Source organism: Biomphalaria glabrata, chromosome 14 (assembly GCF_947242115.1).
Source record: "Biomphalaria glabrata chromosome 14, xgBioGlab47.1, whole genome shotgun sequence".
Taxonomy (NCBI): domain Eukaryota; kingdom Metazoa; phylum Mollusca; class Gastropoda; family Planorbidae; genus Biomphalaria; species Biomphalaria glabrata.
Genome location: NC_074724.1, coordinates 15,085,499 through 15,101,073, shown reverse-complemented (window position 1 = coordinate 15,101,073; position 15,575 = coordinate 15,085,499). Strand labels below are relative to the sequence as shown.

Sequence of the window (15,575 nt, the reverse complement as noted above, 5' to 3'; positions counted from 1 at the left end):
TTACAGAGAACAGTTATGACCGTATCAATAGTCGCTAGGTAATGATTCTCCAAGTGGCCGTTACTTTGTCACGCACCATTACGCCAGCTATCAAGACTTGACAATGCACCAAAGTCATCGTTCTATCGCAACATTGTCATTGAGAGAGATCAATAGTTTTAACGTCATGGTGAGTTATTCCCGATAAATCACGCCTCGGGACTGGAGGAAAGACACCCCACTGGCTCTGGTAGCGTAGGAAACATGCGGCAGAAATACGCAAGGAAAAGGAATGAAACAGTCTAGGAAAGGAAAGTTTGTAAAACTCATGTAAACAACTTTGTTTGCTGTGCAAAGGGCGAATGTAGGCCTCATATTTACAGAGTTTGGAATTTAAAATAGCTAAATAAGAACTCAAGTTTGGCTTATTCAATCCGACCAAGTGCGGGATATGTTGAGTATGGTTGCTGGAGAAATAAGAACAACATTATTTATGTACCTAGCGTTGCGTATAGCGTTGGATTTAAAACTGAGTGTGGAATGTGGTGAGTAGACAAATAGGTTGTACAAGAAAAGTGTCTTTCTTACCTACCTGACTAGATGATTGTACATCTATATGACTAGATGATTGTACATCTATATGATTAAATGATTGCACATCTATATGATTAAATGATTGCACACCTATATGATTAAATGATTGCACACCTATATGATTAAATGATTGCACATGTATATGACTAAATGATTGCACATCTATATGACTAAATGATTGCACACCTATATGATTAAATGATTGCACACCTATATGATTAAATGATTGCACATCTATATGACTAAATGATTGCACATCTATATGACTAAATGATTGCACACCTATATGACTAAATGATTGCACATCTATATGATTAAATGATTGCACATCTATATGACTAAATGATTGCACATCTATATGACTAAATGATTGCACACCTATATGACTAAATGATTGCACATCTATATGACTAAATGATTGCACACCTATATGACTAAATGATTGCACATCTATATGACTAAATGATTGCACACCTATATGACTAAATGATTGCACATCTATATGACTAAATGATTGCACATCTATATGACTAAATGATTGCACACCTATATGACTAAATGATTGCACATCTAAAGGACTAAATGATTACACACCTATATGACTACTTTGTCTACATTGCCCAAATGACTACATTGCATATAATACATGTACTATCTATCTATCTATCTATCTATCTATCTATCTATCTATTTAGGCCTATCTATCTATTCTCATGGTCTGTCTAACTATTTAGCCATATACTTAATTATCATTTTCATTGTACTAATGTTGCATGCTATTTGTGTGTGTTTTTAGCCGCCCCCGAAAGGGGAAAAGAAGCTATTAGTTTTGTGTGAAATGTCTGTCAGTCTGTCCGTCCGTCCCGTTTAGATCTCGTAAACTACAAAAGATATTTAAAATCCGACATCACAATATTTTAGACCATTCAAAGTTCTGATACTACGGCATTTTTTTTTCCTGAAAGCGAAAAATCTAATTTTTAAAATCAGTTATGCAAGCAGTTTTTTAAAGAGAAAAAGCTAATTAGTATGCATTATAAGCTAGACCTAATTTAAAACGAATAGTAATCTTATAAATTTAATTTTCTTGATCAATATGCTGCATTACAAACACTACGCCGACAATATAAGAAATTTAGCCTTTTTAAAACAATTACTTTATTAATAAGACTTCAGTTAGGCCAGTAGAGGCGCGGTAGCTGATCGGCAAAGCGCTTGGCTTCCGAACCGAGGGTCCTGGGTTCGAATCCTGGTGAAGACTGGGATTTTCAACTTTGGAATCCTTGGGCGCCTCTGAGTCTACCCAGCTCTAATGGGTACCTGACATTAGTTGGGGAAAAGTAAAGGCGGTTGGTCGTTGTGCTGACATGACACCCTCGTTAACCGTAGGCCACAAAAACAGATGAACTTTACATTATCTGCCCTATAGACCACAAGGGGAACTAGTTAGGCCAGGTTCACATCTAAATTTGCATTCACTTGCACCTATCCTTTGATCTGCTGCACCATTCGGGGCACTACACAAGATCTGTCAACCTTCTTTCTCCATTCTTATCTCTCATTTGTTTTTGATATAAGTTCATTTGGATGTTCTTTCTGAAAATATTGAAGTCTGGCTGGGTGGACCATCTTGGGGGCCGAATTTGAGTTTGTGTTTCCACACAAACTGTCTTTGTAACCTTGTTTTGTATTTGTTTTCTATTCTTTTCTTGCGATTTTCTACATTGAATTAATTTACTAACATTAATACACTTTCTACTGCAATGTTATTAACTGGATTCCACATATTTATGATTTAAGCAATGATAGCAATACATCATATTTACATTTTTTTGGTAGCATGTAGAAAAATACTTATACAAGTAACAAAGAATATTAAATATTAATTTATTTACATTCGTGTTATTAAAACGTATACATACTTACAATAGAGACTAGGACTTCGAATTACTTGGAATACATTTTGTTATAGTTAGCTAAATTTCAATGATTAAGGTTTAATGTTTATCTTTGTGTAATGTCCAATTTTAAAACGTTGAGTCTTTGAATAAGAGATAACCTAAACATTAGTCTCTCTAAATAGTCGAAGCATTAATTAAAGAAAACCTCCTTTTCCTGAAACCATTACTTGAGCTTACATTATGTATTAACTGTATAATTATTACATTTATTATTGAAAGAAGTTATTTTTCATTCTCTGGCACTGCCATTATTGAATCTAGCTAAAGGGAAACGAAAAACATAGTAGTCTCCCCATGGGCGTAGCCAGGGGGTTTTTTGGGGTTCAAACCCCTCCCCCCGAAATGAAATCCCCCCCCCGGGGGGGGGGGTCGGAATTTAGTGACTGATTTTTTGTTTTGATTTTGTTTATTTTAGGTGAGATTTTAATACTAAAACATCACTTGCCCCAGCACAACCAAAGGAGTTTTGAGTTTCAAACCCCCTACCAGAGGGGTTCAAGATTAAAAACCCCTACCAGGGGGGTTTTGAGTTTTAAACCCCCTACCTGGGATTTTTGCAGTTAACTCCCCCTCTTCTATAAAACAAAACAAAAAAAATGCAAACGAAAATCCCCTAATTCCAAGAGCACAGTTAAGGAAGATTTTGATTTTAAACACCCCCTCCATAATTTACGACAAACCCCCTCTTTAATATAAAAAAAAGCTAATTACGCACTCAAAATGTTATGAGCGTAGCTAAATAGGCTTTGACTTCAGTGGGGTTTGAAGGTAAAAAATACCTTTTTAATAATAAAAAAAAAGCAAATTAATCACTAAAAATGTTATGAGTGTAGTCTATGGGGTTTTGAGTTTAAACTCCCCTCCAGTGGAGTTTGAAGCTAAAAAGTACCTCTTTAATATAAATAAAAGAAAATTACTCACTCTAAAATCTATGAACGTAGTCAAAGGGGTTTTGAGTTTAAACCCCCCGCCAGGGGGGTTTGAGGATAAAAATACATCTTCAGTGTAAGAAAAAAAAGCGAATTACGCACTCAAAATGCTATGAGCGTTGCCGAAAGGGGTTTTGAGTTTAAGCCCCCATTCAGAGGGGTTTGGTGCTAAAAATACATCTTCAATATAAAAAAAAGCAAATTACACACTAAAATTATTTGAGCGTAGCCAAGCCAATCGGGGGTTTTGAGTTTCTTCTACAGATGGCTTTTTTTTTTTAAAGTTTAAAACCCCTCCAGATGGTTTTGAGTCTAAGATCCCCCTACAGAGCATTTTGAGGTGGAAAACCCCCAACAGAAGATTTTGACGATTAAACTTCTTTTTTCGATATAAAATTTTAAGCAAACTACAGTCACTTAATTCCAAGAGCGTATTCAAGAGAGGTTACACATTTTACCAGTGGCAGGGCTCCATTAATAAACTGCAGTGAATAGTCATCTACCGAAATCGAAAAACACTAAATGTAGCTCAACAAAGATGGCTAAGACAGATTTTAGGAGTCAGTTATAGAGATCGGATCTAAATCAAGGAAATCCTATGCCGAACTGGGAGTCGACCCCTTAGTAAGATTGTGAGAGAACGACGCATGAGGTTTGCAGGACATGTTCTCCGACAAAATGAATTACGCATAAGAAGAGTTGCAATGATATCCTAGTACAACTTGACGCCACTCTTTCATGGAGGTCCTCATGGTAGGTGGGAAGAGGCTTCAGACATTACCAGTGACAGATTTTTATGGAAACTGCTTGACGTCAAATGCTCCGAACGGCGTGGGAGGGTCTAAGTCAATAAGAATAGCACATTAGGTTTTTGAAATAGAACTTTTTAAAAGAAGGAAATTGCACCTCAGAATATGCATTTTGTTGGTTTTCAATATCAGAAATAGTGCTTGGCGGAGGGGCTTTGCCCTAGGCGCTCCCCCAGACCCCTTTGCTAGTAATGTAGGGGAATCTACAATTTTTTCACTAACTCATGGAAGAACCTCTTCTAGGGCATAATAAACGTCTTCCGAAAGAATGAAGGGTCAGAATGTAATAAAGATTATGTACACACACACACACATAAATACATATCTTTTTTTTCGCGGGGGGGGGGGGGGGGGTCGGGGGGGGGGGTCGGAAAAAGATTCACCCCCAACCCCCCCCCCCCCCCCCCGAAAAAAAAATCCTGGCTACGCCCATGAGTCTCCCCTTAACAGTCTTCCGAACGATTTGATTATTATTATTATTTATCCGAATTTAAAAAAAAGCTCAGAGAAACTCATGGCAGGCACAGAGAGCCAAATCTTAGTATCGTATTCGGTGATCAGATATAAATTAACATTCTTAATCGTAGTGCCAAATGGTAATTAGATTCCGTGAACAGGGTTTTATAGAGGGTCTAACCCTCTTTAAGCTTCAAGATAAATGTACCGTAACTATTGATATATCTAAACAAAAAAAGCATATACTTGTAAAGTAAGGAAACGAGTAATTGTAATAAGATTCACATTTTTTTTTAATATATATATATAAGTGGAGGTCTCTTTGGAGCAGCAGTCTTCCTAAGCTGAGACAACTGACTTTTATGCCAAATGCCGTTTGATGGCTAACATTTTTTAAAAATAAAACATGTGTTTCGCTATTGAAGTTAAATAATATTTAACACGAAATAAACACTTTTTTTTTTTGGTTTTTGTTTTCATGTTCCAGTACACCCGTGTGCCATGATAAAGGAATCTGTTTTTGTAAGGGAAAGATGTCTGGTTTTATTCCGGCTTCCCTTAACGTGGGAAGAGTCCAAGGTAAACCATCATTATTTATTTAACACTTAGATCTGTTTGGATGAGTTTTTAAGTGCTTAGCTTCTAAACCAAAAGCTCCCAGGTTTGAATCCTGGTGTAGACGTCAAGTTTACAAAAGAAGTGTAGTTATGAAGTTTATTTATACAATGGCTACTGGTGGCTTCGAGTTTATACAAACACGGGTATATAGGTAGAGGAGTTAATAAGCAAAAATATCCATTGCCACTACTAGAATTTTCGATTTGAAGAAAAAAATTCATTTGGATGAGACTATTTTATTTCGAATTTAAAGAACTATCCCCAAGTCTAAACGCTTCAAGCTTCATGTTAAGTTCGATGTGAAATGTGTTTAGATCTACATAGAGTCATAATTGTGGAGAAAGACGGTTAAACCCAACATATTTAGACATATCTGCAAATACTGAAGGAATAGTTTCCCTTGCTGATATCCAACAATATAATTAATTACCTGTAATTAATTGACGAATTAGTTGTTTTTTCTTATTAATTCACGTCTAGTCTATGCCAATGTATAATTGTGTGAAGTTTTAACTTGATCCAATAATGGGTGTGGGAGAAATAACGTATACAAACCTTTTACCAGACAGACAGACGAGTAAGCTGATATAAGTTTTATAAACACTCTGACGTATTTCCTGTGGAAAGTTTTAGCAGGCATTTACTTTTAGAATTGTGGCTTAGAAAAAAAAATGTTTTCAGCAGGAAACACGCTTTTATTTAACATCCTATTTCACTTCGTAGGTAATTAAGCGTCCCATTTTTTCCCACAAAAAGCGGGAATATGTTTTGAAAAATGTAAAACCGTGTTTACCCTGTGTCATATAAATAATTTTTAAAAATAATGTAGATATTTTTACGCCATTTTGTATTTTGCCCTTACGAAATATACCTATCAAACTGTTTGATTACATCAGGTTTTAAAAAAAAATTGAGATTTAACTCATAATTCATTTTGTCACTTCAGTGACAAGGCTTAAATGAAGTTAAAATATTCTTTTTGACATAACATTTACATAGGAGATTAATCAGACCTAGGATACTAAATTAATCATTTATCTAAACATTAAAACATTTAGTTGGCAGCATTTATACACACTAAGAACACTTCGCTAAAGCAGTGTTTCCCAGCCTGTGTTCCGCGGAACCCTAGTCCGCCTCGAGGTCTAAATAGTGTTTCACAAACTACTGGAAATAACTAGAACTATTAACTAGTAGGCTAACACGTCAAATAATATCTCGAATAAATGTATTCCCTTTTAAAGTCAGAATATACAAAGGTTTCCATTTAGAAACAATTTCGAGAAACACTGTGCTTAAAGACATGAAGACATAGAAGGTTTTATTATTATTATTATTATTACTATTTCCGATTTCACTATTTGAGATCAATAAATTTTAAATACAGTTATCTTCTCTTTGCATTTCGATTGTAAGATCCAGTTCACATTCTTTAATCCGTAAAACTTAGAAACCAGAGAATGTGATCTAGATAAACTGTTTGAATCGATCAAAGGAAACCAACACAAGAAAGTAAGAACTCACAAAGACAAAGGTTAGATAACACGTGACATTGATGAACTCAATTATCGCATGAACGACCTATTGAAAGATAACTGTTGTCAACTAGAAATGCCTTAGTGCACCAAGAAAAAAAAGCTTAGAATATGACTTTCTAGCACTAAAATGTACCCCAAACTATCATTAACCTTTTAAAATACATAGATGATACACTCTACCTATATTTATACACCGAATACCAAAAAAAGAAATATTTATTTTAGAGTCACCTGCCATTGATTAGAAAAAAAGCTCTGTACACTGTCGCAGTTAATTCAGATTAAGAAATAAAAAAACAAAAATGTTGAATTATCTACTTGTAATCTATCCATCATCTTTTCTGTCATATATAACAATTTTAGAGAGATCACTCCATTAATTAATGAATTCCTTACAAGTATTTGTGTTGACGGTTTCTACATAGAATGAATTAAAACATAAAATTCTCTTTGTTTGTCAATTATATTTTTTTAAATATATGGATGTTATGATTAGCAGATTATTTGAACATAAAGTTGAAATTAATTGACTAAGGAATAGGTAAAAAAGGAATAAAGTTATAACAAAATCTTGTTTTGATTTAATATTAATCAGAGTATGTGAAAATTGCTAGCACTTTTTTTTTATTTTAGACACAATGACAATGGCATTTCTATTTATTTTTGTCGTAGAATTATTGTGATAGCAACTTTTATGGCGGGAGTATATCAGAGTTATTAAGTGAGGAAGAAAGAATCAAAGCATCTGGATTGTTGAAAACACATGGCAGCAGCTCAGGTCAGAAAATTGAATTTTATCTTTATAGTATCTTCCATCTTTTTACTTAAAAACAAAACAAAACTAATCACAAATCTATATACTAGCATGTCTACATAACAAAATAACTCATCATGTCCTTCAAACGTGAACAAACAACAAACACACATTGACACATCCATACACATGATGTTTTGGCTGCCTGCTCATGTGGTTTACGCTCCAGACGGTCATTTCAATCGTCTTGGATTTGAAACCTTCCCGCAGCTACCCTCCTGCTGTTCTACTGGATAATGGATAATAAGAACTAAAATCAACAGGTTAATACAAAAATACATTTTTGTTTAAATTCCAGCCTGGCTTGGGTTAACAGATAATGAAACTAGTGGTCACTATCTATGGACCTACTCCAGGACCACTATTAATGAAACCTTCCTATTGAACAATGTCACCCTGTTAAGCCATGAAGGACACTGCATTCAATTACTGACAAACAATACATTCACTGTGAATGATTGCCAAAACCAAGGAAATTTCTTCTGTGACATTGGTAAATACTTAAACAATGCAATCATATTTTTTCGCTTGAAATAGAAATAGTGCAATTTTAAGCCTTAAATAACGATTATATTTAATAATAAATCATAATTATTGTCTCTAAAATCTTACAGATTTTAAAGGCTTGGAAAACGTGGCAGACTCTTGCTATCCTTGGAAATCTTCAGTGTTCAAAGATGGGATTTGTTACAAGTCTTTTAATATTCCTTTGTCACCTTCTGAGGCTAAGGTATTTCTCTAGTTTGACAAACATTTGTATACGTTTTAAACTGTAAGGAATTTTAAAAATTACTTTTCATAAACAGCTAAAAGATTACATTGAAACGTACAGCATGTAGAGAATACGTTGTTATTATTATCATCGTTATCATCCACTGGATCGAAAACCTGTAGTACGTTTCTTTAAATACAAATAAGAAGCACTGGACTCATGATAGGTACTTCTAGACATTTTTATCAGTGCTGCCAGCCTTCATGTGGGGACCAGAATGGTTGATAAATATACGATTTGGTACCATCAGTATATACGAAGCACTGGACACATTGCTGGATGATGATGGAAACTCCAAGACATCTTTATCAGTGCAGCCAGCCTACATGTGGGGGCCAGAAAGGTGGATAAATATACGATTTGTTACCATCGGTATTGTCGCATAACGCTGTCCAATTTTAGGTGAGATGTTTATCGCCAGGAAATAGCTACACATGAAGCTCACATAGAACTTTTACAATCCAGTAATCAGAAATCTTTAAAATTGGTTTAAAATTGTACGACTACTTATGTAGTTGTATTAAACCTTAAAAAAATAATTTAAATCCGTGCTCTTATTTCTTAATCTCAAAGTCAAACAAATTAATTAGTACAAGGACATGATTTCAAATTAATAATTATTCAAATCAAAACTAATGAACATAGAATATTGATTTTTTTTAAATTTTACTTTTATTGCAACTAGTTTGTATATTGTAAAGTTAGGGCTGTTAATTAATCGGTTACATCGCTCAGTGCTCGCTTAATTCTGCCTTTCACAAGGTATAAAAAAAATTGCCGTGAAAAAGTCAAAACAAGTAAACTATAAAAATAAAATTTGATAAAAAACAAAAAAAAACTTGTATGAAATGAAATTGCAAAATGCTACTACAGAAGCAATCATAATTCAAAATCACTGTTTTAAAATTACTTTTAGATACGATAAGGCATTGATTTTGGAAAGAGATCATCGCAAAGGCCGCAGCTCATTTGATAGAGAGATCGATATATTTTAGCTCCAGGTTTTAAAAAATAATTTTTTTAAATGTCATAGTTCCTCAAAGGCAATCTGACAATCTGAGAATCACTGACTATTCATATTTTTTACTTTTATATATCTAAATAGTCAGCTTTGGAGAACAATATACTTATAGAATGTATTGCTATTCAAACTTTGATTTTAAGCCATACATTAATGGCCATTCTGAACTGAGCGTCCTGTCACGTCCTAATAGGTCTGATATTGCGTGCGGAACAAAAAATATTTCAAAATGTCCTCCCTAATCCCGTCATCTTGTCTCCAAATGTCCTAGCTGCGTGCACATCTTGCCATAGCTGTGCTAGCTCAGCGGCTAGATAATGGAGATGTATTTCCGGTCCAAAACAACGATACTGCATTACAAGAATGGACGTTTTCTTTAGGGGGGAAAAGATGTTAGGACTTGTTTTGTTTCGTATAAAAAAAAAACAATATTGATTTTTCTTGCTATTAATTGAGCGCGACTAGAAAAATGACTTTAAAAAATAAAAAAAAAAAGACAAAATAGCAAAAAGAAAAAGAAAAAAAAAATTTTTCCTCTCTTTCTAACACATGACCTGTACTTAGTGACATTTGTTCACGATTCTAATAAAAAAAAAGTGCTGCAGGATTGAAACACTGTACAGATACATTTACATATAAAATCAAGCTGGGCAAAACGTAAAGAAGTAGGCAGTGGGCTCAGTAAGATGTTGTATTATATTGTGACTACTCTCTCACTATTCAGGCTCTGCAAACTGCACCGCACACAAAGAATTTGACGACTTAGTTTTCCAAAGTAATGTAAAACTTGAATGTTTAAAAAATCACAACCAATAATGTACTATTAGGAACTGGTAACGCTGACTATACCAATGTTCTACCAAGGATAACTAAACTGCCGAATCAACTCTGTACTGTTGTAAGAAGAACTCTATTGGCTTCGCTGTACCTTGTTGAGCTCTGTCGTAACGTACTGAATCGTAGATGGGGAAGTTGTGACTGACTCGACTGTGATACCTTCGCTCTTTATATAGGGTCCTTAATGGCCTTCTAGAACTGGACGGAGCATTGTTCGACTCTTCTGTGTCTGTATCTGACTTAAATGGCCTTAGCAGTGTTCAGTTTAGATGTTTCTTGAAACAGCGCCAGTCATCGCGGTTCACCGTCACCACTCGTCACTTATGACCCTTCGTCTAGCTCTCTCCAGGGGTGATTTGTGTCCTCTGACCACACACACACACAACTACCCCTACACCTATCCGCATCACCACCAGAGTTACAATAATATGTTTAATATTAGTTATAAAGTAAACGTCTTTTTTTTTAGTATTAGTTTTTAAAAAAATTTTTTACACATGCAAAAAAAAATGTAAATCATAGTCACACTAGCGAACACCCCAAATCAGACGAAACATAGAATCTATGCTAATTGGTTAATAAATATGCAAAAATGCTTGAAGAGTAAGTAGGACTCTATGTTAAACAAATAATGTCTTTGACTTGTGTTTTATGTTGTTATTAGATTCAATGCCAAACATTCAACGCTTCTATCTCTGAAACAACCGGTACTGTTGAATACGGTGTAATAAGTCAATATATTAAAGAACGCAATTACACTTCAGGTAAATATAACATTCATATATGATAGATATTAGAATTTATGTATTATTCATGTTTTAATGTAACATTTATTTTACCAAAAATATGGATGTAGATGTATGTATCTGGATAATACAACTAGACTGGGTATTTTTTTTTTCAGGTGTCTGGGTTGGAGCGTACGTAGATTACGATGGTTTCTATAAATGGAATACAAGCTCAACAAAACTACTTTATCAGTGGGTAGACAATTTTACGCAGGTCAATGTTTCTAGTAGGACTCAACTTTCCTGTGTGGCCATGAACCCAATCGAAGGATTGTTTTATGAAGTCTCTTGCGCAATCGCAAATTACTATCTATGTGAGAGAGGTGAGTGATGATATCACTACTTTGTAATTAATTACTTTAACTATATTCAATTGTTTACTTTTTTAGTGACATTTTCAACTCACATATTTAGATTTGTTGCAAAAAGAATCTCTCATGTAAATTTGATTTCAACCAAAATTACTATTATTTTTTTTAGAAATGAGAACATTTTAGAAGATAAGATAAGATAAGAATTGTATGCTTTTAGTTTGTTTTAGGAAAATAGATCTTGTTATATCTATATCTATATATATATATCTATATACAGTATATTTATTTAAATATTTGTGCATTTTGATTTTTTTGCTAAGCATTTTACCCTTTCAATGTCTATCTTTCTCTTTATCTCTCTCTATTTCTTTCTCTCTCTCTTTCTCTCTGTATTTCTCTTTGTCTATATTTCTCTCTGTATCTGAACTCTATTTTCTATTTTCTATTGCTCTTTCTGTTTCAATTTTGTTTTTTTCCCCAGTTTTTTTTTTCTGTTGTTTTGGTCTCTTTCTGAAGCTCTATGATATTTCTCTCTTCATCTCTTTGCCAACTTTGCTGTTTAAATCTCTCTTTCTCTCTCTTCCTCTCTTTGCTGTTTTTATCTTTTTTTCTCTCTCTTCCTCTCTTTGCTGTTTTTATCTTTCTTTCTCTCTCTTCCTCTCTATCTCTCTCTTCACAAGCCTATAAAGTCTCTCTGCCCTCAAATGCCTTTCATTTTCATTAGATGCAAGCGCGCCTTCTTGCTCGCAAAACTTTGAGGTCGTGTTCAAATATTGCCAAGACATTCCTGAATCTAGTTGTTCGAGCATTGAAGAATATTTTCCGTTACCACTAAAATGGTTTCTAAATACTCGAAGCTATTAGGACAAAAATAACATTCTATGACGTCTTCTCTACGTCAACAATACATTTCATTATATCACCTACATTCACATTGCGCTACAGAGCATTAATTTATTTTTTCACCCTGAATACTCTAATTTCTTTGTTATACAATTTGATCCAGAAGCTATTGAATTGGTTTGTTGTATTTTTATTGACACAACAATTCAGCCGACCCATGCTGGTTCTTGAAAGAGTCTGTCTACATTCGTGGTAGATGTCTTGTTTTATCCAACACCATGTTGACCTGGACTCAGGCTAAGGTAAGAACTAAGATGATAGTATTGATTTTGTTTTTTTTTTTTGGTTTGTCTTCAATTTAATAAATATAGAATACAAATACAGGTATCGATACAATTAATACAAGTATCGATTTTTGCCCACTGGATGTTTGTTACTCTTTGTTTTTCTTTGTTTATACAGTTCTTCTGTCTTTGCACATTCTTGCTTACTGTTAACTAAAGTATATTTTTAGTCACTGCACTTATGTTGACATGGTAAAGAATGTTGTTGTCTTAGAAAATATCTCCATGCTGCCAAGCAGAGACTATGCATCTAGAGCTAAATATAATTTTTAAATTTCTTATCCGCATAAAGGTTTGAACTAGAGCCTACTTGTTAGGAAGCCATGCACACACACTTAACACATTTTGTCGTGTGCAAGAACTTAAAAAAATCAAATTGAATGTTATATTTTTTGAACCCTAACTAAAAAGAATATGGAGAAACTAGAATAGATTCCAATAATAAAAGGAGTTTTTTTGTTTTTTTTACATGTGATAAAGTAACACTATTGATTCAAAAGGAATATATTATAAATTCTTCTATGACCGTGGGTAATTAAGGGTAGTTGAATCAAGTAGTTTAAATTAGTCATATAATTAAATTTATAATAGATTTAAACAAAAAGTTATAAATGTATACGATAAGAAATATTATCATAATTGCATGCTAACATCTGTGGCATTGGAAAGTTTATTAAAATAGAGGGTTTTATAGCTATCAATTATTAGTTTAAATTTTTTAAACGGTGAGCTATTTCTCTAAGCAAAGTATACAGGAGTCTAATTCAAATTATACCACCACATCAGTTCTTTCCCTTGTTCAAACCCCCCCCCCCAAAAAAAAAATTCATTACCTACTAATTGGGTGTTTTTTTTGTGTGTGTTATATTGATTCTAGTTTTGTCAGGTAAAAGACACGATTGTGCAAATTTTCAAGTTGATCCGCGAATAGAGTCTGGGAGAAATGTTCTGTACAAACATTTTACCAAAGTGAGTTAATATAAGCTTTGTAATGATCCTAAATTAGAGACTCTGCAGGACAATAGAGGAAAGTAGGACTTATACATGAAACACTAATTTACAAATACTATTCATAACCTGAGACAAATTCGTTTAAGTCCGCATTGGTTCCTTATGAAAAAAAGCATGAAACGGAGAGCTAGAAAAACCAATTACTTTAAAGAGACTAAGTCTCTAACATGTACGACTATGTTAACTGATTAGGACGTAATAGTCTTCCTATTTTATAAGGAAATTTTTGGGGTCGTTGTGACTAAGTGGTAAAGCGCTTGGCTTCCGAACCAAGAGATTTACGGTTCAAATTCATGAATTCATTTAGATGTATAAGCCCCTAATTCGACCCAAAAGATAAGGCTTTACTTCAACTTCTTCTTAGATTGAAAGTTCTTAATGGGAGACAAAGTTTGTTTTGATTTTTTCAATAATGTATAAAATTAGAAAGAAGTCTTCTATATCTATTGCCTTAATAATGAGCCATATGGGTGTAAAGAAATGAATAGCCTTCCAAATAAATCTACCTTTGTATGCACATAAATAAAAACTATGTTGAAAGGTATCTGTTCCATGAATGAAGTTCGACGTACGTTTAATAATATCGAATACACTCACCATACTGTTTATATATTTTTTTATAAAACAATGTCGTCAATGGGATTAAGGTTTAATATTCATGAGTAGCGTAAAATGTAAATAAAACAGACCCGCTGGGGTCGCTTTGGGTATGTGTTTGTGCTACACCTGTAGTTTATTTAAACTTTCGATCCTTTCATGTATAAACTCATGTTGAAATTTTAGCACTTCAATTTTTTTTATGATTATAGAGACTATTACATTACAATCTCTTTGACAAAATGTATACAGATAAATACAGTGAGAAATACATGAGAAATGAGAAATACATGAGATTTTACTTTTATTTTTACAGAGCTACTGTGAAAACAACTTTTATGGCGGAAGACTTTCTGAATTGATCTTTGAAAACGAGAGGAAAACATCTTCTGAGTTGATCCACTATTTTAGAGTCAAGAGTAGCCAAGGTATTTACTTTTATTAAACAGAAAGTGTCGCATCAGCAATTGAAAAACCCGCCCAAGTACAGACAGAAGACGTGCGCCTGTTGACTTCCTCAGCTCAAGGTTAATGGCGTGTGAAAGCTCTCCTCGGCCATTAAGTGTACGAGTCGACTTGCCCCGCTGGACAGACTTGAAGAGCTGCTTGACCTTCAGGCACATTATGGCCTAAAGCAGAAGGTCAAGTCAGTTGTTTTGCTAGCTTCTAAGTATCTTTGCCATAGGCATCATTTCAACTATTTCAAAAGTTTCGCTTATACCGCATACTGGAGACTGTAGACCTTTGTGACTAACATTTTATTAAGTCTCTTTTAATTAAAAAAACAAAGTGTGGCTTTTTTTTTCCTTATTGATTGCCATTTGAGTGAAGTCATCCATCTCACAGTCACTAAACTGTTTCTACAATTGATGAGCATTTTCCATAACTGTTAACAAGTGCACACATCTCATTAATTGTAAGTGTGTTGTTGATTTCTTTTTTAAATAGGTTGTTGTTGTTTGTTTTTTGTTTTTTTTTTTTGGGGGGGGGGAAATGTATTTTTTACAGCTCCTCCTTCTACTCAGCTTGCAAATTCTTAAATGCATTCATCACAAAGGCATTGTCTGATTAACACAATCTCATCGTAACATTAAGACATCTTCACATCTAACATTTAAATAAAATGATCGATACAAAGCTATTTAGTGATCCATTCGGCATCTGAACAGAGGATGTCGATTTCAAACCTCATTGAAGTCTGTCGTTTTAAATTTAAATTTTTGTTTTGGACGCCTTCTGAGTCCACCAAACTCCAATGGGTACCTGTCATTAGTTGAGAATAGTAAGGGCGGTTAGTCGTTGTGCTGGCCACATGACACATTCGTAAGCCGTCGTCCATAGAAACAAATG

At 34.0% G+C, this 15,575-nt stretch overlaps 1 protein-coding gene across 1 annotated transcript in view; it reads left to right on the top strand.

Annotated features, from left to right (window-relative positions):
- Positions 1-97: 97 nt before the first annotated feature.
- LOC106073953 (secretory phospholipase A2 receptor-like) overlaps positions 98-15,575 on the top strand; it is a 28,023-nt gene continuing 12,545 nt past the window's right edge. The window contains exons 1-9 of the mRNA XM_056011150.1: positions 98-524; positions 5,216-5,307; positions 7,557-7,662; positions 7,997-8,191; positions 8,313-8,428; positions 10,993-11,092; positions 11,233-11,439; positions 12,484-12,575; positions 14,542-14,653. Of these exons, the coding sequence (XP_055867125.1) occupies positions 431-524; positions 5,216-5,307; positions 7,557-7,662; positions 7,997-8,191; positions 8,313-8,428; positions 10,993-11,092; positions 11,233-11,439; positions 12,484-12,575; positions 14,542-14,653 (1,114 nt within the window). The 5' untranslated portion in view covers positions 98-430. The remainder of the gene's footprint in view (positions 525-5,215; positions 5,308-7,556; positions 7,663-7,996; positions 8,192-8,312; positions 8,429-10,992; positions 11,093-11,232; positions 11,440-12,483; positions 12,576-14,541; positions 14,654-15,575) is intronic.